The sequence below is a fragment of the Hyperolius riggenbachi genome, chromosome 8 (assembly GCF_040937935.1).
Source record: "Hyperolius riggenbachi isolate aHypRig1 chromosome 8, aHypRig1.pri, whole genome shotgun sequence".
Lineage (NCBI taxonomy): Eukaryota > Metazoa > Chordata > Amphibia > Anura > Hyperoliidae > Hyperolius > Hyperolius riggenbachi.
In genome coordinates this window covers 205,005,942-205,031,322 of record NC_090653.1, presented here as the reverse complement: position 1 = coordinate 205,031,322, position 25,381 = coordinate 205,005,942, and the positions used below count along the sequence as shown (strand labels likewise).

Here is a 25,381-nt window from a genome sequence, read left to right as displayed (position 1 = left end):
AGGTAGCTATTGTCAGACGTGTAGCTGTTAGAATGTGAGTAATCAAGCGTGTAATATGCCTGGGAATGTCTGGGGGGGGGTTTACCTAACACCATGTAGACAGGGTCAAGAGGCACTAGTATACCTGTTTTTATCGTGATAAGGTGTTGGACATTGGTCCATAGTGGGGTGATTAAGGGGCATGACCAGAAGATGTGTTCAAGGGTGCCCTTTTCATTGCAACCTCTCCAGCAAAGGTGGGAGGAGTCTGGGTAAATTTTTGATAACCTGTCAGGAGTGAGATACCATCTAAATATAATTTTATAGATATTTTCCCTTATTTGTATACACATAGATGAATGTTTAGCATTCTCCCAGATCTCCTCCCAGTCCTCTAGTGGAATTGGCTGGGAAAGGACTGAGGCCCATTTGGACATATATGAGTGGGCTGGTGTATAGAGACCAGATTTAGTATGTAGCAAGTGGTAGATCTGGGAAATCAGACCTTTTTGATGTCCCTGTAAGTTGCAAATATGTTCAAAAGGTGTTAGGGGCGGTATGGAGGGTGAATCTCGTAGTAGAGATTGAAGGAAGTGTCGTATCTGGATATGCTCCATAGTGTAAATAGGAGTAGAGGGAATTCTTTCTTCTAGGGCATAGCTAGGTAGAGTTAATCCTGTGAGTGGATTCTTCCAATCCAGTAAGTTAAAAAATTTTAGTCTGTACCATCTATCTATAAAGTCCTTAGATATTCCAGGACGGAAAGTAGGATTGCCTAGGATTGGCGTTAACGGGGAGGGGGAAGATTTTAGACCAGCTTTGTCCGATGTTGAGCGCCAAACCTGTAAGGTGAAATTTATAGTGGGCAAAAGTTGAGCTGGGAGTAGTTTTGGGGGGGAGTTTGACCATATCAAGGAGGCCAAAGCAATAGGGAGCATACTGACTGCCTCAATGAGACCCCATTTGGTGTGTACTGTAAATTTGGACCATTCTCTCAGCTGACGTAGATGGGCTGCTTGGTAATAATAACGGAGATGGGGTAGTCCTAGGCCTCCTTGCTCTCTAGGAGATAGGAGAATTGAAGCTCGAATTCTCGGTCGCCCGTGATTCCAAACAAATTTAGAAAAGGCGGATTGGAGTTTCGACAGCTGAGAGGAGGGGACCAATACCGGGAGGGTTTCAAAAAGGTAAAGCAGTCTGGGGAGTATATTCATTTTTAACGTGTATATTCTTCCTAACCAGGAGATCTTGTAGGCAGTCCACTTATGCAGATCTTGCAGAATTTGTTGGATAAGAGTAGGGAAATTATGTTTGTAGAGAGTGGAATAAGTGGGTGTAAGGTAGATACCTAAATATTTCAGGGAGTGGTTTTGCCATTTGTAGGGAAAATTGTGCTTTAAGGAGGCGAGAAGTTCAGGTGGAATTTTTATGGGCATTGCTTCAGTTTTGTCTTGATTAAGACGGAATCCTGATAAGGATTTGTAAGTACTTAAGGTGCTGTGTAGAGCAGGTAGGGAGATTAGAGGATTCGTGATGGTAAGTAGGATGTCGTCTGCGAATAGAGAAATCTTGAATTCATGCTTATCTACTTGGACGCCTGAAATGTTAACGTTTAGTCTTATAGCACTGGCGAGGGGTTCAATACTAAGAGCAAAGAGGAGCGGGGAGAGAGGGCAGCCCTGCCTAGTACCATTGTGGATCTGGAAGGGGATAGGGGAGGCCAGGGGAAGTTTTACACAGGCCGAAGGAAATGAGTAGAGGAATTTAAGAATGGTCAGAAAGGATCCATTAAAACCTTGATGTTGGAGGACATGGAAGAGGAAAGGCCATGCTAGACGGTCAAAAGCCTTCTCTGCATCTAGACTAAGTAGTAGAGAAGGTTTACCTATACGGGACATGTGGGATATAAGGTCTATCGCTCGGCGGGTATTATCGCCTGCCTGCCTGTTTAAGATGAAGCCCACCTGATCATTGTTAATGAGCCTAGGCAGTATAGGGTTTAATCGATTGGCCAGAGTTTTAGTAATGATTTTGAGGTCAGAATTTAGGAGAGAGATGGGGCGGTAACTTTGTGGAAGCTGTGGGTCTTTTCCTTCTTTGGGTATAACTGTTAATAGGGATTTTAAGAACGAAGATGGGGGAGATTCCCCTCTCATGATCTTGTTTGCTAGTGAGGTTAAATGAGGTGAGAGAACCTCCTGGAAATTTTTATAATAAGAGTAGGGGAGTCCATCTGGGCCAGGGGATTTAGAAGAGGGGAGTGATTTGAGGGTTGCCACTATTTCGGTGATGGTGATTGGTGCGTTTAGGGAAATGCATTCCTCTTCAGTTAATTTAGGGAGTTGGAGTTGTTCTAGGAAGGAAGCTACCTTGTTTGAGTATGAGGGATCTAAGGAGGGGTCTGGAAGATTATAGAGTTGTTCATAATAGGTGTTGAATAGTTGTGCAATCTTTGATGGATTGTAGTGGGTAGTACCGTTGGTGTCTTTCATGGCATATACCGCCTGAGAAGATCCCTTGGGGTTTAATTTGCGGGCAAGGATAGTGTGTGGCTTATTACCCCGTTCAAAAAATAATTGTCGTGACCATTTCAGGCTTTTTTCTAGTTGGGCAGATTGGAGGGATCTAATGTCCAGTTTTAGTTTTTGAATGTTGGCAAAAGATTCTTGGGTGGATCGCTGTTTGTAAGAGGCACAGGCATCTCCGAGGGCTTTGGTAAGTTCAACTAGTTTTTGTGAGGAGGTTCGCTTTCGCTTAGAGCCCTCAGCGATGAACAGTCCACGTACAAAAGCTTTGTGTGCCTCCCATGTCATTCCCAGTGAGGTAATTGAGGGGATGTTGGTGGAGAAGAAGGATTGGATTTCGTCTGTCATTTTGGATATAAATGTTTTATCTCTTAGAAGGGATTCGTTTAGTCTCCAATGTATAGGTTTGTGAGGTGTATGTAACCAATCTAGCTCTATTGAAACAGCATGATGGTCTGACCAGGCCGTTGGATGGATATCTGCTGTAATTAGAGATGTAAGGGTAGGTAATTTGGAGAAAAAATAATCGATGCGGGAATGTGTTGCATGGGGAGGGGAGAAAAAGGTGTAATCTCTGGACGTAGGGTTAGAGATTCTCCAAAGGTCGAGGAGGCCGTATTTACGTGTCAGGGCCCTAGGACAGCCAATATTGCTAATGATGTGGAAAGTGAAGCATTCACACAGCAGGGCGCAAGGCTGTGCTCATACCTGACTCTGTTAAGTTCCCCAAGGGGCCAGTGCTGTGAGCTGCAGGATGCCTGCAGATATTCTAGTGTCTCAACTTGTGCCTGTCCCCAGACAAGGCACCGGCCCCAGTCTGAATGGGGATTCTGGGCAGCTGTAATCCCCCCTGTGATTGCCTATGTTAATACAGTTCAAGCCACGACCCTGTATAAATACCATGAACTCTGTATTAAATGTTAAAATACAGTAATTGGAAGTATATTAACCTTGTGAGGGCCATGGAATCCAGTCTTTAATCACAGCAGAGCCTACAAAAAGCTGAGTACTGTCGAAGATTTGTTCTGGTTGGTTGAGATGTCTGGTTAGTTGAGTTCAGAATAACTGGGACTCTGCTGTAATTGCCTGCTCCTCACTGTGAGAGAACGCGGAAAAGCCGCCGCGTGTGCTGAAAACAAGGTGGCTAATTCCGCGGCCAGCGCGGCGGGTTACACGCAGAGGCATGCGTCTGTTACTGGGAGTGAACGCGGAAGGGCTGCCACATGTACTGATAGCGGGGCGGCTGGTTCCGCGTCCAGTGCGGCGGTTTGCACGTAGCAGCATGCGGCTGGTGTGGCTGGGTCTGTTAGTTCACACAGATTCAGGAATACGCGTGTGCGCTGAGAGGCAGAATTTTTATGATGGCCAAGGGGGGATCAGCTGACCAGGCTGGTCAGCTGACCTCAGAACTAGTGGCTATTGGTCTATCACTTAGGGGTGGCGCCAGAGAGCGCTACTCTATATATAGTTACGGCTGGACAGTCACAAGTTGTCTGCCGTTGCGAACACTACGTGGAAGCACTCAGACCTTAGTCAGATCCAACAGTGTGTTTGAACCAGGAGGACCTGGGAATTCACACTAAGCCAGATTACTACTGTATTATTATTGTGTTATACTTCAGACTAGTTCCAGGGTGTAGAGACCACGGACCTCACACCCAAGACTAGGGAACTTGTGTTATCATTCTGTTATACTTCAGACTAGTTCCAGGGTGTAGAGACCACGGACCTCACACCCAAGACTAGGGAACGTATGTTATCATTCTGTTATACTTCAGACTAGTTCCAGGGTGTAGAGACCACAGACCTCACACCCAAGACTAGGGAACTTGTGTTATCATTCTGTTATACATCAGACTAGTTCCAGGGTGTAGAGACCACGGACCTCACACCCAAGACTAGGCATTGTTTGATATCTGTTATGACCTATTGCTTTCCTGACTATCCCTCCGCTCGCTGATTCGGTACCACGCATATCTGATTATCTGTTGCCAACCCTGCCTGTCTTGGATACCGAACCAGCCTTCTGTCTTTGTACTTTATTTGTCCGTGTGTTGCCGACCCGGCTTGCCCGACCTCGAGAGCTATCTCCCCTCTTTAGGAGATAGTCTCCAGATCAGTTAGTGACATCCACCTTCAGGTGTCACTCACTCTCTGACCCTTCCTACTTCAGCCTGAGACTCCATCCCTTGGAAGATCTCAGGCTGCTGGAGGGTTCTCGTGCTTCTCAAAAGAGCAGTGTTGCCCACACTACCAAGGACCACCTGCTCATCAGGTGGATTACTCAAAGTATACTGTTGCACCAAACACTCACGATATATACAGGTGTCCAGAGGTTAGTACTATATCTGTATTATTGGTGATTCTGCAGATCATCAATAATCAGGTATATATCTGTATTCTTGGTGATACTGCAGATCACCAATAATCAGATTCTCTCTGTGTGCTGACACCGATCGTTACAGAACGGCAGACCAAAACCAAATGGACGCACTGTATAGCCATGTTGAAGTCCTGACCGCCGCGGTAAACAATCTTTCCGGCACAGTTCTGAACCAACAGACCCAGATCAGCCAGTTATTTGGGGCTATTCAGGAACTTCAATCAGCTATACACTCAGTGCGATCTCCTCCAGTCACGGACATTCGTATGTCCGTACCTGAAAAGTTTTCTGGCCATAGATCTGACTTTCAGAATTTTAGAAATAGAGTGTTATCATACTTTGAGTTAAGGCCTAATTCGTCTGGAACCGTGGCACAGAGAATTACGTTTATTAAGACTCTGTTGTCAGGGGATTCCCAGACCTGGGCATATAGTCTCCCGACAGGGCATGAGGCCCTATCCTCGGTTGAGGAATTTTTTAAAGCAATGGCTATAATTTATGATGATCCAGACATTGCCTCTACCGCTGAGCGGAAGCTCAAGACGTTGCGGCAGGGCAAGGGTCCGGTTGAAAATTACGCTGCTGAGTTCAGGAAATGGGCAGTATATGCGAGATGGGGGTCATTTGCACATTTGGATTGTTTTTTGGCTGGGTTGTCGGATGCAATTCATGATGTGATGATTGGACATCCTGAGCCCAAATCTGTAGACAATGCAATTTCTTTGGCAGTACAGATAGATCACCGCTTGCGCTACCAGAAACAGATTCGTGGTAGGAATGCTGTAAGGTCTATCTCAGACAACTCTTCTCGATCTTCGTCACCCCCTGACGAGCCGATGCAAATCGGATATTCAGGGCTGAGTCAGGTGATCGTCTGCTCCTTCCCTGCTCTATTACATGGGAGGGTCAGACTAGTTCCGCAGAAGCCGTTGCGGACTCCGGTTCTGCAGCAAACTTCATTGATTGCGATTTCGTGAAGAAATTGGGGATACCCCGGGTCCCATTAGACCGGCAGATTTTGGTCACTGCAGTGGATAACTCTTCGTTGCAGAGTGGTCAGACACTCTTCCAAACCGCCTTGTTGTTATGTTGTTTAGGGGTGTTACATGAAGAGAGAGTACAGTTCCTGATGATGCCCCTGGCAACCTCCACCATTGTTCTTGGTATGCCCTGGTTGCAACTCCATTCCCCACAGATTGACTGGGCTTCAGGACAGTTACTGAAATGGTCAGCCCATTGTCATTGGCATTGTTTGGGGAGAGTTGGGGTTGGTGCTACCAAGATACAGGTCGGAGAAGCGGCAGTGCAGGTCAAAGCAGTACCTTTAGTTAAATGTCCCGAGCCTAAGACCGGCCTACCTCGAAAGGTGGTCAGGGCACCTACGGAGATGGTGGAGGACTGGATGCCAAATCTGGGCCCTTGCCAGCGAAACATTATAGAGGGTAAAATATCTCGTCAGACCTCACTGGGTACATTACAACATTTACCAGTGTCAAGAAAACCCCGGGCTCAGAAAAATCAGACTAGTAAGAGAATGTCTGTAGAGTGGGAGTTTTCTCCTGGGGACATGGTGTACGTGTCCTCTCGGCATGGGGCCCTGAAGCGAGTATCACCCAAACTGGGTCCTACATTCATAGGACCATCCCCAGTGACCAGGAAAGTTAATTTTGTCACCTATGCTGTCGATCTCCCAGCCAGTATGAGAGGTGTAAGATCAGTCCATGGGTCTCTGTTGAAGCCAGCAGTGCACGTGGATTCCCCTCCCTCCCTCCCTGTGATGGTAAAAAACCAATCGGAATTTGAGACCAAAAAGATTCTAGACCCACATCCTGGAAAGCCTGGTGGGAAGTGTCCGGAGTCCACTCCTCAGGGGGGGTGGGGGGGTACTGTGAGAGAACGCGGAAAAGCCGCTGCGTGTGCTGACAACAAGGCGGCTAATTCCGCGGCCAGCGCGGCGGGTTACACGCAGAGGCATGCGTCTGGTACTGGGAGTGAACGCGGAAGGGCCGCCGCATGTACTGATAGCGGGGTGGCTGGTAGTGTTGGGCGAACATCTAGATGTTCGGGTTCGGGCCGAACAGGCGGAACATGGCCGCGATGTTCGGGTGTTCGACCCGAACTCCGAACATAATGGAAGTCAATGGGGACCCGAACTTTTGTGGTTTGTAAAGCCTCCTTACATGCTACATACCCCAAATTTACAGGGTATGTGCACCTTGGGAGTGGGTACAAGAGGGAAAAAAAATTTAGCAAAAAGAGCTTATAGTTTTTGAGAAAATCGATTTTAAAGTTTCAAAGGGAAAACTGTCTTTTAAATGCGGGAAATGTCTGTTTTCTTTGCACAGGTAACCTGTTTTTTGTCGGCATGCAGTCATAAATGTAATACATATAAGAGGTTCCAGGAAAAGGGACCGGTAACGCTAACCCAGCAGCAGCAGACGTGATGGAACAGGAGGAGGCGCAGGAGGAGAAGGCCACGCTTTGTGAGACACAACAACCCAGGCCTTGCATGAGGGCAAGAAGCGTGCGGATAGCATGCTTTGTACCGCCATGCAGTCATAAATGTAATAAAGATAAGTGGTTCAATAAACAGGGACCACGCGGCAACGCTAACCCAGCAGCAGCAGACGTGATGGAACAGGAGGAGGCGCAGGAGGAGAAGGCCACGCTTTGTGAGACACAACAACCCAGGCCTTGCATGAGGGCAAGAAGCGTGCGGATAGCATGCTTTGTACCGCCATGCAGTCATAAATGTAATAAAGATAAGTGGTTCAATAAACAGGGACCACGCGGCAACGCTAACCCAGCAGCAGCAGACGTGATGGAACAGGAGCAGGCGCAGGAGGAGAAGGCCACGGTTTTTGAGACACAACAACCCAGGCCTTGCATGAGGACAAAAAGCGTGCGGATATAGCAGCAATGCTTTTTGCCGCCATGCAGTCATAAATGTAATACAGATGAGAGGTTCAATAAACAGGGACCGGAAACGCTACACCATCCCAGATGTTCATTGGTCATGTTACTTGGTTGGGGTCCTGGAGTGTTGCGTAGTCATTTCCAATCCAGGATTGATTCATTTTAATTTGAGTCAGACGGTCTGCATTTTCTGTAGAGAGGCGGATACGCCGATCTGTGACGATGCCTCCGGCAGCACTGAAACAGCGTTCCGACATAACGCTGGCTGCCGGGCAAGCCAGCACCTCTATTGCGTACATTGCCAGTTCGTGCCAGGTGTCTAGCTTCGATACCCAATAGTTGAAGGGTGCAGATGGATTGTTCGACACAGCTACGTCATCTGACATGTAGTCCTTGACCATCTTCTCCAGGCGATCGGTGTTGGAGGTGGATCTGCACGCTTGCTGTTCAGTGGGCTGCTGCTGCATGGGTGTCAGAAAATTTTCCCACTCCAAGGACACTGCCGATACCGTTCCCTTTTGGGTACTAGCTGCGGCTTGCGTTGTTTGCTGCCCTCCTGGTCGTCCTGGGTTTGCGGAAGTCAGTCTGTCTGCGTACAACTGGCTAGAGGAGGGGGAGGATGTCAATCTCCTCTCTAAAGTCTCCACAAGGGCCTGCTGGTATTCTTCCATTTTGACCTGTCTGACTCTTTCTTCAAGCAGTTTTGGAACATTGTGTTTGTACCGTGGATCCAGAAGGGTATAAACCCAGTAATTGGTGTTGTCCAGAATGCGCACAATGCGTGGGTCACGTTCAATGCAGTCTAGCATGAATTGAGCCATGTGTGCCAGAGTCCTACCAGAATCCTCATCATCCTCTTGTGAGCGTTGTGATAGTTGTTGTGATGCATCATAGTCGTCACCTTCCTCCTGGTCTGCTTCTGCTGACCATTCGCGTTGAATTGTGGAAGTCCAACGTGCACCGCTCTGGCCCTCGTCAGTGGTGGCATGAAATTCCTGCTCCAACTCCAGCTGTTCCTCCTCCTCTTCTTCGTCATAGCTGCTGGGGCCAGCGTTCCCTGAGGCGGATGGCCTGATGTTGGTACCATCACGCTGATCGTTTTCTCCTTCAGATTCCCCCAGTTGCATCATGACAGCTGTTTCCTTGATTTTTAACATCGACCTCTTCAGTAAACACAGCAGTGGTATGGTAATGCTGACTGAAGAGTTGTCACTGCTCACAAGCAACGTGGATTGCTCAAAATTTTGGAGGACTTGGCAGAGGTCCAACATGTTGGTCCAATCGGATCCACAGAAGCTTGGCAGCTGTCCGGATGCGCCTCGGTACTGCGCCGTCATGTACTGGACCACTGTACTCTTCTGCTCACAAAAGCGTGCTAGCATGTGCAGCGTAGAATTCCAGCGCGTAGGGACATCACACAGCAAGCGATGGTGGGGGAGATTGAAGCGCTCCTGCATCTTGGCGAGTGCCCCCGAAGCAGTACTGGAATTTCTACAATGTTTGGCCACTCGACGCACCTTCAACAGAAGATCGGCCACGCCTGGGTATGTCCTCAGGAACCGCTGAACTACTAGGTTCATCACGTGCGCCAGGCAAGGGATGTGTGTCAGCTTAGCCAACCTTAAAGCGCGAATGAGATTACTCCCATTATCACACACAACCATGCCCGGTTTCAGGTCCAGCGGTGCCAGCCACAAATCCGTCTGTTCCTTTATTCCCCTCCAAATTTCCTCCCCTGTGTGCTGCTTATCCCCAAGGCAGATCAGCTTCAGCAACGCTTGCTGACGCATGCCAACAGCTGTGCTGCACTGCTTCCACGATCCTACTGCTGCTGGCTTAGCGTTTCCGGATGAGGTACAGCTTTGAGATGCGTTGGAGGAGAAGGAGTCAGAGAGGTAGGTGCTGCTGTTGTTATCCAGTGGGAGGGACGGCGGTGCAGCTGTTTGCGGCGTGGGCAACACCCGCGCCGTAGCAGGTGAGGAATCGCTGCCAGGCTCCACAAGGTTCACCCAGTGCGCGGTAAGGGAGATGTATCGACCCTGGCCGAACGCACTCGTCCAGGTGTCAGTGGTGAGGTGAACCTTGCAGGCAACGGCATTCTTCAAGCTTCGGGTTATTTTGCTGACCACGTGCTCATGCAACTCAGGCACTGCAGAGCGCGCAAAGTGGTAGCGGCTGGGAACCACGTAACGTGGGATGGCCACTGACATCATGCCCTTGAAGCTGTTTGTCTCCACCACTCGATATGGCAGCATTTCGCAGGCCAGAAGCTTGGCTATGCTGGCTGTTACTGCCACGGCCCGGGGGTCATTTGCTGGCAATTTCCTCTTGCGCTCAAACATCTCCGACACAGACAACTGAACCGTAGCGCTGCACACGGAAGGGCTGTTGGTTGTTGTGTTTGATGAACACTGGGAGACCTCAAGAGCACTACTCCGGAAAGTGACAGTGTCAGCGTCGTCTGATGTTTGTGAATGTTGTGAACCACGCAATGGCTGGGCTACTGCTGCTGCTGAGGCGGGTCTGGTGGTGAGTCTGGTGAACCCAAGGGAGGCAGTGTTGCTGGTACCCTGACCTGCCGCGTTTGCCCACAGAGTGGGATGTTTGGATAGCATGTGGCGGCTCATGCTGGTGGTGGAGAGGTTGTTAATACTTTTCCCCCTGCTCAGGCGAGTCTTGCACACCTTGCAAATCGCCATGGTAACATCCTCAGTGCAGTCTTCAAAGAAAGCCCAGACTTTGGAGCACCTGCCTCCTTGCTGGCGATTTCTGTTTCCTCCTCTTTTGCCTCTCACTCTAACTTCCACGCTTGTGGTGCCTGAAATTGCGCGCCGCCTACCTTGTGGCACAAGGCGAACTCGTGCAGCAGTGGGTTCTTCAACAGACTCATCTGTGCTGCTGCTACGACGGCGATGTTCTCGTTCACAAATAAAATCTGGGTCTCTGTCCACATTGTCCATACCCTCCTCTTCCATCTCCTCAAACTCGTCATATGTCATTGTGGGGGGCCGCCGCCGTGGAGTAGAGCTCCCCAGAACAACCTCTGCGCAGCTCACTCCAACGTCGTCTTCCAGATCTTGTCGGCCGACCTACTGCAATTGCAACCCCTCCTGCCCAACTTGCTCTGGGATTTGGGTTTCCGAGTCCTCCTCGGACTCGCCTTGTATTTCAGTGCGCGGTGCATTTCCCACAGTTAATGGTTGTGAATCCGGGCACAACATTTCTGGCTGTTCCTCCATTGACCTTTCATAGGTGGAAGTTTGTTGGGCTGGGAATAGCTCCTGCGAATACCCCATTGTGTCCTGAGGTAATTCATAGGACTGGTTATCTGGCAGTTGTGTGCGTGGTGTCGCTGCCGGTTGTGTCAGCTTTGTGCCCACTGGCTCCTTGTAACTGGCTGAGGACTCGGACCTCGTGCGTGATGTGCTGGTGCTGCTTAACCCACTGCTGGACGCTTGAGAGGTCATCCAAGTAATTATCTGGTCCTGTTCTTTTGGATTTGTGAGGGTTGTTGTCCTGGACAACATGGGCGGTATTGAGTGGGTTTTCTTGGGTGCTCCCCTGTGGCCTGTACGTGAACCGTCAGGGGAAACACCTCTTCCCTTGCCCCTTCCTCTTTCACCGGATTTCTTCCTCATTTCACTTATCCTTACAGTACACGCTGACTGGCAGCAGTACAGTGGCAGTACAGAAATGCTATACAGTACCACTATTCCCAGCAGCAACACAGAGCACAATGCTATACAGTGGCGGGTGAGCGGTGTACTACTGTTCCCAGGCCCAGCAGACACAGAGTGGAAGTAAACACAATGCTATATAGTCTGGCTGAGCGGTGTACACAGAGTGGCAGTACACACAATGCTATATAGTCTGGCTAAGCCGTGTACACAGAGTGTCAGAAAACACAATGCTATATATAGCGTGGCTGAGCGAGGTGCACAGTGGCAGTACACACAATGCTATATTAGTCAGGCTAAGCCATGTACACAGAGTGTCAGAAAGCACAATGCTATATATAGCGTGGCTGAGCGAGGTGCACAGTGGCAGTACACACAATGCTATATAGTCAGGCTAAGCCGTGTACACAGAGTGTCAGAAAACACAATGCTATATATAGCGTGGCTGAGCGAGGTGCACAGTGGCAGTACACACAATGCTTTATAGTCAGGCTGAGCCGTGTACACAGAGTGTCAGTAAACAATGGTATATAGTCTGGCTGAGCGGTGTACACAGAGTGTCAGTAAACAACGGTATATAGTCTGGCTGAGCGCCGGTGTACACAGAGTGGCAGTAAACACAATGCTATATATAGCGTGGCTGAGCGAGGTGCACAGTGGCAGTACACACAATGCTATATTAGTCAGGCTAAGCCGTGTACACAGAGTGTCAGAAAACACAATGCTATATATAGCGTGGCTGAGCGAGGTGCACAGTGGCAGTACACACAATGCTATATACAGCGTGGCTGAGCGAGGTGCACAGTGGCAGTACACACAATGCTATATATAGCGTGGCTGAGCGAGGTGCACAGTGGCAGTACACACAATGCTATATTAGTCAGGCTAAGCCGTGTACACAGAGTGTCAGAAAACACAATGCTATATATATAGCGTGGCTGAGCGAGGTGCACAGTGGCAGTACACACAATGCTATATATAGCGTGGCTGAGCGAGGTGCACCGTGGCAGTACACACAATGCTATATATAGCGTGGCTGAGCGAGGTGCACAGTGGCAGTACACACAATGCTATATTAGTCAGGCTAAGCCGTGTACACAGAGTGTCAGAAAACACAATGCTATATATATAGCGTGGCTGAGCGAGGTGCACAGTGGCAGTACACACAATGCTATATATAGCGTGGCTGAGCGAGGTGCACCGTGGCAGTACACACAATGCTATATATAGCGTGGCTGAGCGAGGTGCACAGTGGCAGTACACACAATGCTATATATAGCGTGGCTGAGCGAGGTGCACAGTGGCAGTACACACAATGCTATATTAGTCAGGCTAAGCCGTGTACACAGAGTGTCAGAAAACACAATGCTATATATATAGCGTGGCTGAGCGAGGTGCACAGTGGCAGTACACACAATGCTATATATAGCGTGGCTGAGCGAGGTGCACAGTGGCAGTACACACAATGCTATATATAGCGTGGCTGAGCGAGGTGCACAGTGGCAGTACACACAATGCTATATATAGCGTGGCTGAGCGAGGTGCACAGTGGCAGTACACACAATGCTATATTAGTCAGGCTAAGCCGTGTACACAGAGTGTCAGAAAACACAATGCTATATATATAGCGTGGCTGAGCGAGGTGCACAGTGGCAGTACACACAATGCTATATATAGCGTGGCTGAGCGAGGTGCACAGTGGCAGTACACACAATGCTATATATAGCGTGGCTGAGCGAGGTGCACAGTGGCAGTACACACAATGCTATATTAGTCAGGCTAAGCCGTGTACACAGAGTGTCAGAAAACACAATGCTATATATATAGCGTGGCTGAGCGAGGTACACAGTGGCAGTAAACAATGCTATATATAGTGTGGCTGAGCGAGCGGTGTACTACTGTTCCCAGCAGCGACACACAATGACTGGGGGGGACCCTGGCTAGCGTGGCTGGAGAGCGAACTACCCTGCCTGCCTACCCAAAGCTAAACCCACAGACAAATGGCGGAGATATGACGTGGTTCGGGTATTTATTTACCCGAACCACGTGACCGTTCGGCCAATCAGAGCGCGTTCGGGCCCGAACCACGTGACCCGTTCGGCCAATCACAGCGCTAGCCGAACGTTCGGGGAACGTTCGGCCATGCGCTCTTAGTTCGGCCATGTGGCCGAACGGTTTGGCCGAGCACCGTCAGGTGTTCGGCCGAACTCGAACATCACCCGAACAGGGTGATGTTCTGCAGAACCCGAACAGTGGCGAACACTGTTCGCCCAACACTAGTGGCTGGTTCCGCGTCCAGTGCGGCGGTTTGCACGCAGCAGCATGCGGCTGGTGTGGCTGGGTCTGTTAGTTCACACAGATTCAGGAATACGCGCGCACGGGCTGAGAGGCAGAATTTTTATGACGGCCAAGGGGGGATCAGCTGACCAGGCTGGTCAGCTGACCTCAGAACTAGTGGCTATTGGTCTATCACTTAGGGTTGGCGCCAGAGAGCGCTACTCTATATATAGTTACGGCTGGACAGTCACAAGTTGTCTGCCGTTGCGAACACTACATGGAAGCACTCAGACCTTAGTCAGATCCAACAGTGTGTTTGAACCAGGAGGACCTGGGAATTCACACTGAGCCAGATTACTACTGTATTATTATTGTGTTATACTTCAGAGTAGTTCCAGGGTGTAGAGACCACGGACCTCACACCCAAGACTAGGGAACTTGTGTTATCATTCTGTTATACTTCAGACTAGTTCCAGGGTGTGGAGACCACGGTCCTCACACCCAAGACTAGGGAACTTGTGTTATCATTCTGTTATACTTCAGACTAGTTCCAGGGTGTAGAGACCACGGACCTCACACCCAAGACTAGGGAACTTGTGTTATCATTCTGTTATACATCAGACTAGTTCCAGGGTGTAGAGACCACGGACCTCACACCCAAGACTAGGCATTGTTTGATATCTGTTATGACCTATTGCTTTCCTGACTATCCCTCCGCTCGCTGATTCGGTACCACGCATATCTGATTATCTGTTGCCAACCCTGCCTGTCTTGGATACCGAACCAGCCTTCTGTCTTTGTACTTTATTTGTCCGTGTGTTGCCGACCCGGCTTGCCCGACCTCGAGAGCTATCTCCCCTCTTTAGGAGATAGTCTCCAGATCAGTTAGTGACATCCACCTTCAGGTGTCACTCACTCTCTGACCTTTCCTACTTCAGCCTGAGACTCCATCCCTTGGAAGATCTCAGGCTGCTGGAGGGTTCTCGTGCTTCTCAAAAGAGCAGTGTTGCCCACACTGCCAAGGACCACCTGCTCATCAGGTGGATTACTCAAAGTATACTGTTGCACCAAACACTCACGATATATACAGGTGTCCAGAGGTTAGTACTATATCTGTATTATTGGTGATTCTGCAGATCATCAATAATCAGGTATATATCTGTATTCTTGGTGATACTGCAGATCACCAATAATCAGATTCTCTCTGTGTGCTGACACCGATCGTTACACTCACATGGCAAGTTTGCAACTATTCTCTGGGTCTAATCGGGTTCTAGGGAGGAGTGGAAATGGCACAAATACACTGAGAGAATTTTTTTTTGTAATAAAGTAGAAGAGTATTGTACTCTGTTAGCCACCAGTAAAAGGAAGAAGTTTAGAATCAGGATGATACCATTTATTGGCTAACTTAGAACAAAAGGTGTAAGCTTGCGCCTATGAAGCCTTCTTCAGTCTTGATTCCTGTATGCATATAGGAATCAAGTCTGAGGAAGGCTTTATAGCCAAAAGGTTACTCCTTTTCTTCTAAGTTAGCCAACCATTCAAGTTAACCAAACCATTTTAGCAATCCTTATTGTAATCTGCTACGACTTTAAGGATACCTGAAGTGACATGTTACATGATGAGATAGACAGGTGTATGTACAGTGCCTAGCACACAAACAACTATGCTGTGTTCCTTTATTTTCTTTCTCTGCCTGAAAGAGTTAAATATCAGTTATGTAAGTGGCTGACTTAGTCCTGACTCAGACAGGAAGTGACTACAGTGTGACCCTCACTGATAAGAAATTCCCCTTTTTTTTTTACCATTTTCTTGCTCTCAGAAGCCATTTTCTTCTAGGAAAGTGTTTTATAGTTGGAATTTCTTATCAGTGAGGGTCACACTGTAGTCACTTCCTGTCTGAGCCAGGACTGAGTCAGCCACTTACATACCTGATATTTAACTCTTTCAGGCAGAGAAAGAAAAAAAAAGGAACACAGCATAGTTATTTGTGTGCTAGGCACTGTACATACACATGTCTATCTCATCATGTCACATGTCACTTCGGGTATCCTTTAAGCAGTGGCTGCATAATTTTTCAAGCAGATTGTTTTCTATTTTTAACCCCAAGGTTAGCTTTGCTTGATTAATTAAATTTACCACTATTTTTCCGTGCCCATAAAATCTTAATAAATCCTTCCTTGTTTTGAATCCCACAATTATACCCACAATCCCACAATAATGTAGCACTTGACCTCCTACAGGCTAGCAATGTGTTCTGTTTCTATGGAGATGGGCAGAGGGAGGACAGCTTAGCACACAATGGAGTGGTGGTTGTAAAGAGAACAATGGGCTCAGCCTGCACTCAGCAGAGGTGGCCCTAGCTGCCTACCTTGGCCACAAACACTCTAGCCTGTGTACTATGCTGAAAGTTTTATCAACATGTTTTCTCCACTTTCCTTTATAGACCCAGATGAGATAATATTACTCATACTACACTAGATTTTTGTACATTTTCTGTTACATTCAGCATGTTGCAGAATCACCCGGAATCAGTTGAAAAGGGCGCCTGAGCCATCTGTATTATAAGGGCACCTCCATAGACTTCAGTGTTATTTCTGCAAATCTCAGCTGCAAGGTGGTGAAAAGGGCACCCGAGTTTTCATTTTGGATACAAGGTTTTCAGTTCGGTTACAAAAGGGCTTCCCCTACGGGGGTTGGGGGTGTTATGATTAGGATTCACAAGCAGGGGGTCTTAGGGTTAGGCACCACTGGTGGGGTCTTAGGGTTAGGCACCACCAGGGGAGGGTTCTGTGTGAGGGTAGGGAGCAGATAGGCCATAGTAATCACCAGTAATCACCCTAAGGGTTAGGCAACACCAGGGGGGGGGTCTTAGGGTTAGGAACCACCAGGGGGGGTCTTAGGGTTAGGCACCACCAGGTTGGTTAGGGTTAGCCACAATCATGGGAGGTTTCTTTGTGAGAGTAGGGAGAAGTTAGGTCATAGTAAGCACCTGTCTTAGGGTTAGGCACCACCGGGAGGGTCTTAGGATTAGGCACCACCAGGGGGGTTTTAGCATTAGGCACCACCAAGGGAGGGGGAGGGTCTATTTTTTTCTACTTTTATATTGACATAACGTCATTTCAATGACATTTGAATATAGAGAAACATTTTTATTTACTTGTGGTGTCAGCCAGGCCTGGCCCACCCATGACGCCAAGTGAGGTGTCTGCCTCAGGCGGCAAAAGTTTGGAGGCAGTGCCAGGCTAACCATTATAGGGGGCCTGCTGTGAGCAAGTCAGCATGAGGGGGTAGCAGCACAGGAAGGAGGAGCGGGCACACAGCTGTGGGGAGGGGGGCCAGACCCCCCTCCGTCACCTGGGGCTCCCCCTTCTCTGCTCCCCATTCTCACAAGTTTGCTTCAGGCAGCAAAAAGTCTAGAACCGGCCATGGTGCCAGCCTTATTGGAGTGCTGATGGACTGGTTTCCAGGTACTGAGACCTTAGGCTTGGGCACACTACAATCCTTTTTGCGTTGGTGCTCCTTCACCTCCTCTTTTGCTTCTACAGAAGAACAATAGAGGTCAGTCATTAGTAATTAAACATGATGGATCATCAACTACACTGACAGTGTGGTCGGGGACAACTGTACTCACACTATCTAAAGATATTTCTGGTCAGCAATGGGCAGACAAAAATCCTGTGTGCTTACCTAGCTTTAGATGTATGTCTGTCACTTCCTACTGCAGCTGATGTGATAGGGATAAAAAAAAAAGTTTCCAATGGGGATAGAGGCAGTATTAAAAACCCAGCAGAGGCTCAAGGACTTTTCAGCAAAGCCAAAAAATGTATTGTGTAAGTACTATATGCTCCCATTGAAAAAAAACATTTCCCTTCCTGTAGCCAGAGTTACAACAGGAAATAAGTGAAAATGGCACCCAGATATCCATTAGAACACATCTTCTGACTCTTCCTGATACCATTTCAAGAAAAAGACTTGAAAGTGTGAACATGAATGCAAACAGAGAAAAGGACAGAGGTTTCCAAGAATGACAGGTTTGGGTTCGTAGAACCAAGATTTCAAGTACAGAGACCTCATCATCATCAGGTTAAATGGTGCCTACACAGGTGGCAATGGTAACAGTAAAAAAGGGCGCAGGAGGCTAGTGGACAAATCGGGCGCCGCCATTCACTCCCATAATAAATATTGTTTAATGGGCGCCCGATAGGAAAAAAGGGCGCCGGAGAAAAATAACGTTTTAAAAGCTGCGCCCGGAGACTTAATGCTTTATAACTGCTTCTCATGATTACACATTATTTAATGATTTATACATTTTTTAATATTATTTTTAAACGAAAAACAGTACAATATTTTTTTGAAACATTATTTTTAAACGAAAAACAGTACAATTTTTTTTTTACATTATTTTTAAACAAAAAAACCGCACAATATGTTTTTGAAACTTTATTAATGCTTATCACAGGGGGGTCTTAGGTTTAGGCACCAACAGGGGGGTCTTAGGTTTAGGCACCAACAGGGGGGTCTTAGGTTTAGGCAACAACAGGGGGGTCTTAGGTTTAGGCACCAACAGGGGGGTCTTAGGTTTAGGCACCACCAGGGGGGTCTTAGGTTTAGGCACCAACAGGGGGTCTTAGGTTTAGGCACCAACAGGGGGGTCTTAGGTTTAGGCACCAACAGGGGGTCTTAGGTTTAGGCACCAACAGGGGGGTCTTAGGTTTAGGCACCAACAGGGGGGTCTTAGGTTTAGGCACTAACAGGGGGGTCTAGGGGTTAGGGGTAGGTACAGGGAGGGTTACTTAGGCACCAACAGGGGGGGTCTTAGGTTTAGGCATCAACAGGGGGGTCTAGGGGTTAGGGGTAGGTACAGGGAGGGTTACTTAGTATTTTTTTTTTAAACGTTATTATACGTTTCACTATTTAAACGAAAGATTAACGTTTTTACAATTGCCGATTTAATGCACATTATTTAATGATTTATAACTTTATAAAACATTAATTTTAAACGAAATACAGTACAATACATTTTTAAACGTTATCCATGCTTATCGTTTAAAACCCCGCGCCCTTTTTTCCCAGCGCCCCTTTTTAACGTACGCGGTGGCAATCTGTATGGTCAGGTTTATGGTCATTACATTTTTTTTATTAACTGAAAATTGATCATTTTATTTATGATCTTTTCTCTTTACATTTCAGTCATCAAAAGAAATGATAACCAATGAAAATATTTAGATAATTTGATCTTTGAAGGCAATGTGTTTGTTTTCTGATGGGTTTATCAGACGGAATCAAAATTGTCTGACAATGTGCCACATGTGCAGGAACTACTGTATTTCCTGTTGCTGCAGAGGCTTCTATACAAAACAGAAATAATTCTAATGAGTAGGTTGATTTGTATTAAAACAGTCTTTAAATATGCTTTTTTTTCATAATCCTAACTAAGAGAACTGGACTTTTTCTTTTAGTGCGATCCAATCTGATACCTAGCCCACCCACCTATAATTCCGCGTATGGCTATATCAGCTGGGAAGCATATTCCAATGTCAGCTACTTCACAAGAGTTCTACCACCTGTGCCAGATGACTGTCCCACTCCTATGGGGACCAAAGGTAAGATGCTTCTCAGCAGTCTGGTTAGTCATATTTGTTTGATGGTTATGTTTGTCTGTGCTGTGCTTCCTGCTGCATATTATTTAAAACCAACTGTAGCCAGTGAGAATACAATAAGAAAGGGTTAGAACCTCTTTAAGGGCTCGTTTCCACTATTGCGGTGCGGAATCGCCTGGATTCCACCGCTGATGAAATCGCATGCGGATGCGATTCCCCATGCGTTTTTTTGCCGCGAATTCGCATAGGTGAGGGTATATATGATTTTAACCATGTCACTGCCTGTGTGAAATTACATCGGTACCTATGCGAATTCGCGGCAAAACGCATCGTGAAAATGCATGCGATTTCCCTATTAAATACATTGCATGCGATTCGCATGCATTCCACTCTCAGGCGAATTCGTTGGCTCTTTTGTGCGTTTTTTTCACCGCTCAAGAAAACGCACATCACCAACGCAACAGTGGAAACAGGCCCATTCACTTGCATACCACATGCGAATCTGCATGCGTTGGACGCAAGCCCTCAAGGTTTTATTGCTGTTTGTGTTCTCACTAGAGACGCTTCACTCAACCAATTTTACTTCCTGACCATTGTGGCATCATAGGATAAGAATGAATTGCACAGGACACAGACAGTAACCAACAGTACTTCACTAGAAGAATGTTTGCTGATGATATGTATTTCTGTCTTGCTGGTTTCAGTGTGTAAATTTTGAGCTCAGATGTTACAGTTTTTGATTGGCATAAAGTATGTGGCAGCAATCCAGTAACTGTAACCAGCTGAATGAATGCCATGAATGTATGACATTAAAGAGGAACTCCAGTGAAAATTATGAAATAAAAAAAGTGCTTCATTTTTTACAATAATTATGTATAAATGATTTAGTCATTGTTTTTCCATTGTAAAATCTTTCCTCTCCCTGATTTACATTCTGACATTTACCACATGGTGACATTTTTACTGCTGGCAGTGTCGTCAGTGGAAGGAGATGCTGCTTGCTTTTTTGTCAGTTGGACCCAGCTGTAAACAGCTTTTATTTCCCACAATGCAATGAGGTTCAAAGAAAGGAACATCACACTGTGGGAGGGGTTTCATCACAATATCAGCCATACAGATCCTGATGATCCGTTTGTAAAAAGGAAAACATTTCTCATGGGAAAGGGGGAATCAGCTACTGGTCGGGATGAAGTTCAATTCTTGGTTACGGTTTCTCTTTACAGTGGAAAAAAGTATTACATTTAGTCAAACTTACAGTAAGTCAAACATCTGATCTGCATACTTATTCAGGGTCTATGACTAAAAGTATAAGTGGTAGATGATCAGCAGGACAACAAGGCAATTTGCACTGTTTAAGGACATTTTCCATAGGCAGCTAAAAGCGGTGAATTCACCGTTGTCAGCTGCTCCCGTCCACTGGCCAGGTGCTTGTTACAGCGGCACAGGTAACATCACCGTGTGTCAAATGTGGCACGTGCAGTGTTACCAAACGCTGCTCTTCAGCTTCATGTAATTGCAGCCAAACTGTGCATGTAGCCAGCAGCCCGGGCGGCTGAATTGCTCGATAAATGAGCAGTTCAGCCATCCATGGAAAAGGGGCTTAAAAGGAAATAAATATGGTAGCCTCCATATCCCTCTCACTTCAGTTGTCCTTTAACAATTTGAGGTTCCTTTTATAATACGTTTTGTTTCTTAATACTGCAGAAGTTATCAATGGGTGATGGGTCTGGGCTGGCAGGCCTGTTTAGCACTCAGATTCTTGGAAGCATAATGTCTTAGTACATGTAGAATGTAGTTATAATGTACATTGGTGCTGTCTTACTGAAATAAACAAGGTCTTCTCTAAAAAAAATAATTGTCTGGACGTCAACATATTTTGTGCCAAAACCTGTATATATTGTTCAACACTAATAGTGCATTCCCCTATGTAGAAGCTATACATGCCATGTGCACAGTTACGCCCAGTGGTAGTTTTAGTCTTTCTACTACCTAAGGTAAGCTCTAAAATCCCCCCCCCCCCCACACACACACGGACACACACACACACACACACACACACACACACACACACACACACACACACACACACACACACACACACACACACACACACACACACACACACACACACACACACACACACACACACACACACACACACACACACACACACAGTATAAGTGAGGCCTCAGTACTACCACCGGTGGTGTAATGTCACATCAAGAAACATTATAGGTTCACACCATTTCCGCAGCAGAAAAAAACGGACAAATGGATGCTATTTTAGCTATAAGTTCCAGACAGTCTTGTCTGATTAAAACGTGTCAGTTTAATTCTGCAGCTGAATCAAAACACAAACTTAGGACCAATACAACTTTTCCGGACACTGCAGACACCGCTAGTGCCTACAGAAATATTGAAAGCCAATGGGATGGACCATGTCCGTTCACACTAGGCCTTTCCCCATCCATTTGCTTGTCTTCTCACCTGTTTTCTGTACTCCTGTCCTGTCAACTTCTTCACTGCCACCACTTGGGTCCTTCGCCGCTGGGAACATGCACAGCAATACCAATGAGAGCCCCGACAGCTACCCATAGGATTGAAACTGATCAATAGAAATCCACCACTCAGTGAAACGTATTGGTCAGTTTCAGTGGAGGAGGAACTAAGTGGCGGCAGATCGGGCTGGATTCACAACAGTAAGTAATGTGACTTGCTGTGAAGGAATTTTTCAGTTTTTTACAAAGTTGTGTACTTTAAAGGTTCCCATACATCTATCAATTTGGCTGTACGATCGACCACTCAATTAGATCATTTTGTACAATCGAGAGGTAATCGAGAGAGAATCGAATGTGTTCCAGTATGCCCAATAGTTGAAAAGTGGCTGATGTCATGTCAAATCAACCAGCTTAGTTGATCGAGCAGGATGCAAGATATTGATCAATCACACAGGAATCGGCTACTGTTCATATGTCATTCGATGGACTCTGAATCGATTTTTATATTCAGAGCATGAAGACACAACATCGGTCAGATCGATTAGTGAAGGTGAATAGCATAGGATATCACCTGTAGTGTGTAGGCCACTAGTCGATCGACTTTCGATCAACCATACTGAAGTCGATTTCTTAATAAAGTTGATCGCTTTGTCAGTTGAATCAGAATCACTAGATGTATGGCTACCTTAATTCTGAGGATGTTCTTTTTAAAGTCACTTGTGTCATGGAACTGTTGCCAATTAAATTTACCCGATACCTGATTAGTTGTAAGACGTCCCACCACAATTTTTTTTTGCACTGTACAGTTTTTACCTCTGTCCCAACTTTTATGAAAGATGTTGCTAGCATTACATTAAACATGAGCATATAATTCTAACAAAACAGTAACATTTGTCAATTTTAACATCTGATGTGTTATGTTTGTACTATATACAAATACATGTAAAGGTTAAATGATTTGCAGATCCTAGCAATGTGTTTTTAGTTACATGTTAATTTACACATTGTCCCAGGGTTTATTTAGAAATTGAGTAGAAGTTACCTGTTTAGGATTACAGGTGCGTTTAGGAATGTCCCTGTTATAGGTGAGCATAAGGTAACAATCATTTCATGTAAGTCACTAAAAAGATCACTGCAGCGAAAAGAGTAAGCAGTTAAAATCTGTCAGAACCGACAGGTTTTGGACTAGCCCATTGCCTCATGGGGGATTTGCAGGGCTTTCTTTGTTTTCAAAAGCATTTCCCGAACAGCAGTTGCTTAGTCTGACTTACAAAATAGTGTGCAAGTGAGTAAGGAGGCTGGCTGGTATGTCACTATTTTAGCGGTTAAACTGCCGTTCAGAAAATTCTTTTGAAAGCAAAGAAAATCTGGAGAATACCCCATGAGAACATGTCGGTTCTGTCAGATTTTAACTACTTACTTTTCCATGGAGTTGTCCTTTAAAGTGTTCAAACTTGGAAAGGTCCCCATTTAAACAGGTCTTCATTTTGTTTTAAGCTGGCCCCTGCTCACAAATACATATGATTTTTTGAGTCTTCCTATGCAGTTGTCAGTGTTACATCATATTTTATTTTTCCACTGCGAGTATCAGGAACTGCAAGTTGGTGAGTTAATATTCCATGTGTATTAGGACAGAAACCGAGGATGATGACAGTGGCTGTTTATTCACAATAACTCGAACTTGACTTTACTTCTGGGGGCCGTTAATTCTTTCTCAAAAATGTGGAAATCATTTCCTGGCTAGTCAGGCCTGGCACGACACAAACACCATTTACAAATGCAATGCACCTTCTGAAACCTGCCTAAACCACGCCATTTGTTACATTTCATTCGGGTTATCATATAACAGTTTGTTGATTTAATATTGGCCAGGAATCAGCAGATATTTGTGCAGAGCATTCCCCACTGTGTATGTAAGGTGTGGGAGTCGTGTACGCACTAAACAGATGACTAAATTCCCTGCATCAAAAAATCCATGTGAATACTTAGTGAGGAGAAGGTGGAGAAGAATTTCACGAACCTTCTCTATTAAGACTAAATAAAATAAGTTTTACTTATAAAATATCAGCTAAACGTTAAAGAGGAACTGTATTCAAAAATAACACAATGAATACAATTACTAAAATTACTTTTTTTTTTTTACAATATTCATTTATAAAATATTCAGTTAGTGTTTGCCAATTGTAAAAATCTTTCCTCACCCTGATTTACTTTCTGAAATGTATCACAGATGGCAACATCTTTAGTACTGGCAGGTGATCTCAGCAGAATGTTTGTTTACTGAGTGTTCTAAAGCCAATATAAATGATCTTTGGTCTCCCAGAATGCTCTGTTGGTGGTGGTGGGGGGAGAATTCTGCATATCAAACAGCCTAGGCTTAGGGTACGTACAGACATACGATAACGATCGTTCGTTCTGAACGACGAACGATGTTAAAGGAGGTATCGGCCGATGATCGTTTGAAGAAAGGCTACTTTGAACATCGTTGCGTGCGCAACATGATGTATAAACTGATTTCAAACACAAGTGTCAAAAAGAACTGTTTGAGCATGTGCAAAGCTTTGAGAACGAACGATCAACGACCGATCGTTGTACAGACATTACTTTTTGAACGATGGTCGTTGGAAAAGATCTGGCAGAATGGATCGTTCTTTACCAACGACATATCTCGTTGGTCGGTCGTTTTAATGATCGTTTGTGCACTTTTTACAAATGATCGTCGGGCAATGCCGTCGGTAACGATCGTTTCAAACGACTATAGTCGCATGTCTGTACGCACCCTAAGCCTCAGTGAGAGGGCGAGCCTACATACCAATATAGAGCAATATATAGCTATAAAAGGTGTTTCTGATGCTGAAATCAGGATACTTCACATAAAAGTGGGTATTCTGAATAATTGACTACATTCTATTATTTGTTGCTATGGTGTGGAATTCTCCTCCCAGAACATTTTGGTTGAGCAGTATTATTTCTATTCAGTTTGAAACACTCAGTAAACAAACATTCCGCAAAGATGCACCTGCCAGCAGTAAAGTAAAGTTGCCACTTGTGATAAAGAATGTAAATCAGGGTGAGGAGAGGTTGAGGCAAGATTTGACAATGAGCAAACACTGACTGCATAATTTCTAAAGTAATATTGTACAAAATAAGCAATTTTATCCATTATGTTCCTGGTTAGGGGTATAGGCTACAATCAGAAGAATTAGCACAAAACCATGAAATAGGAGTGGAAAGAGACCAAGAAACCGAGGATTTTGATAGTGGGTGTCTATACACAATACTTCTAAAGTGTCCCATCTTGGAATGTCCCCCATTGAAAAAGGTCCTCACTCTGTAACAAAATTTTCATCCTTATTTCTTCTATCCTATAAGTTCCTATACCTTTTCTAATGTGCTCTGTCTAACTGCAGCCTTTCCTATTTGCACAGTGGCTGTATTATCTCTGTTATATGATCTAATCTTCTCTCCTCTGTCGGCTCTGTCGGGCTGAGGCTGGAATGTGTGGAATGTGCTGTGCTGTTTG

General features: G+C 45.9%; 1 protein-coding gene across 2 annotated transcripts in view; it reads left to right on the top strand.

Annotated features, from left to right (window-relative positions):
• PTGS1 (prostaglandin-endoperoxide synthase 1) overlaps positions 1 to 25,381 on the top strand; it is a 156,659-nt gene that overhangs the window by 41,863 nt on the left and 89,415 nt on the right. For both annotated transcript variants that reach the window (XM_068249717.1, XM_068249716.1), the window contains one exon: positions 19,220 to 19,363. In XM_068249717.1, the coding sequence (XP_068105818.1) occupies positions 19,220 to 19,363 (144 nt within the window). The remainder of the gene's footprint in view (positions 1 to 19,219; positions 19,364 to 25,381) is intronic.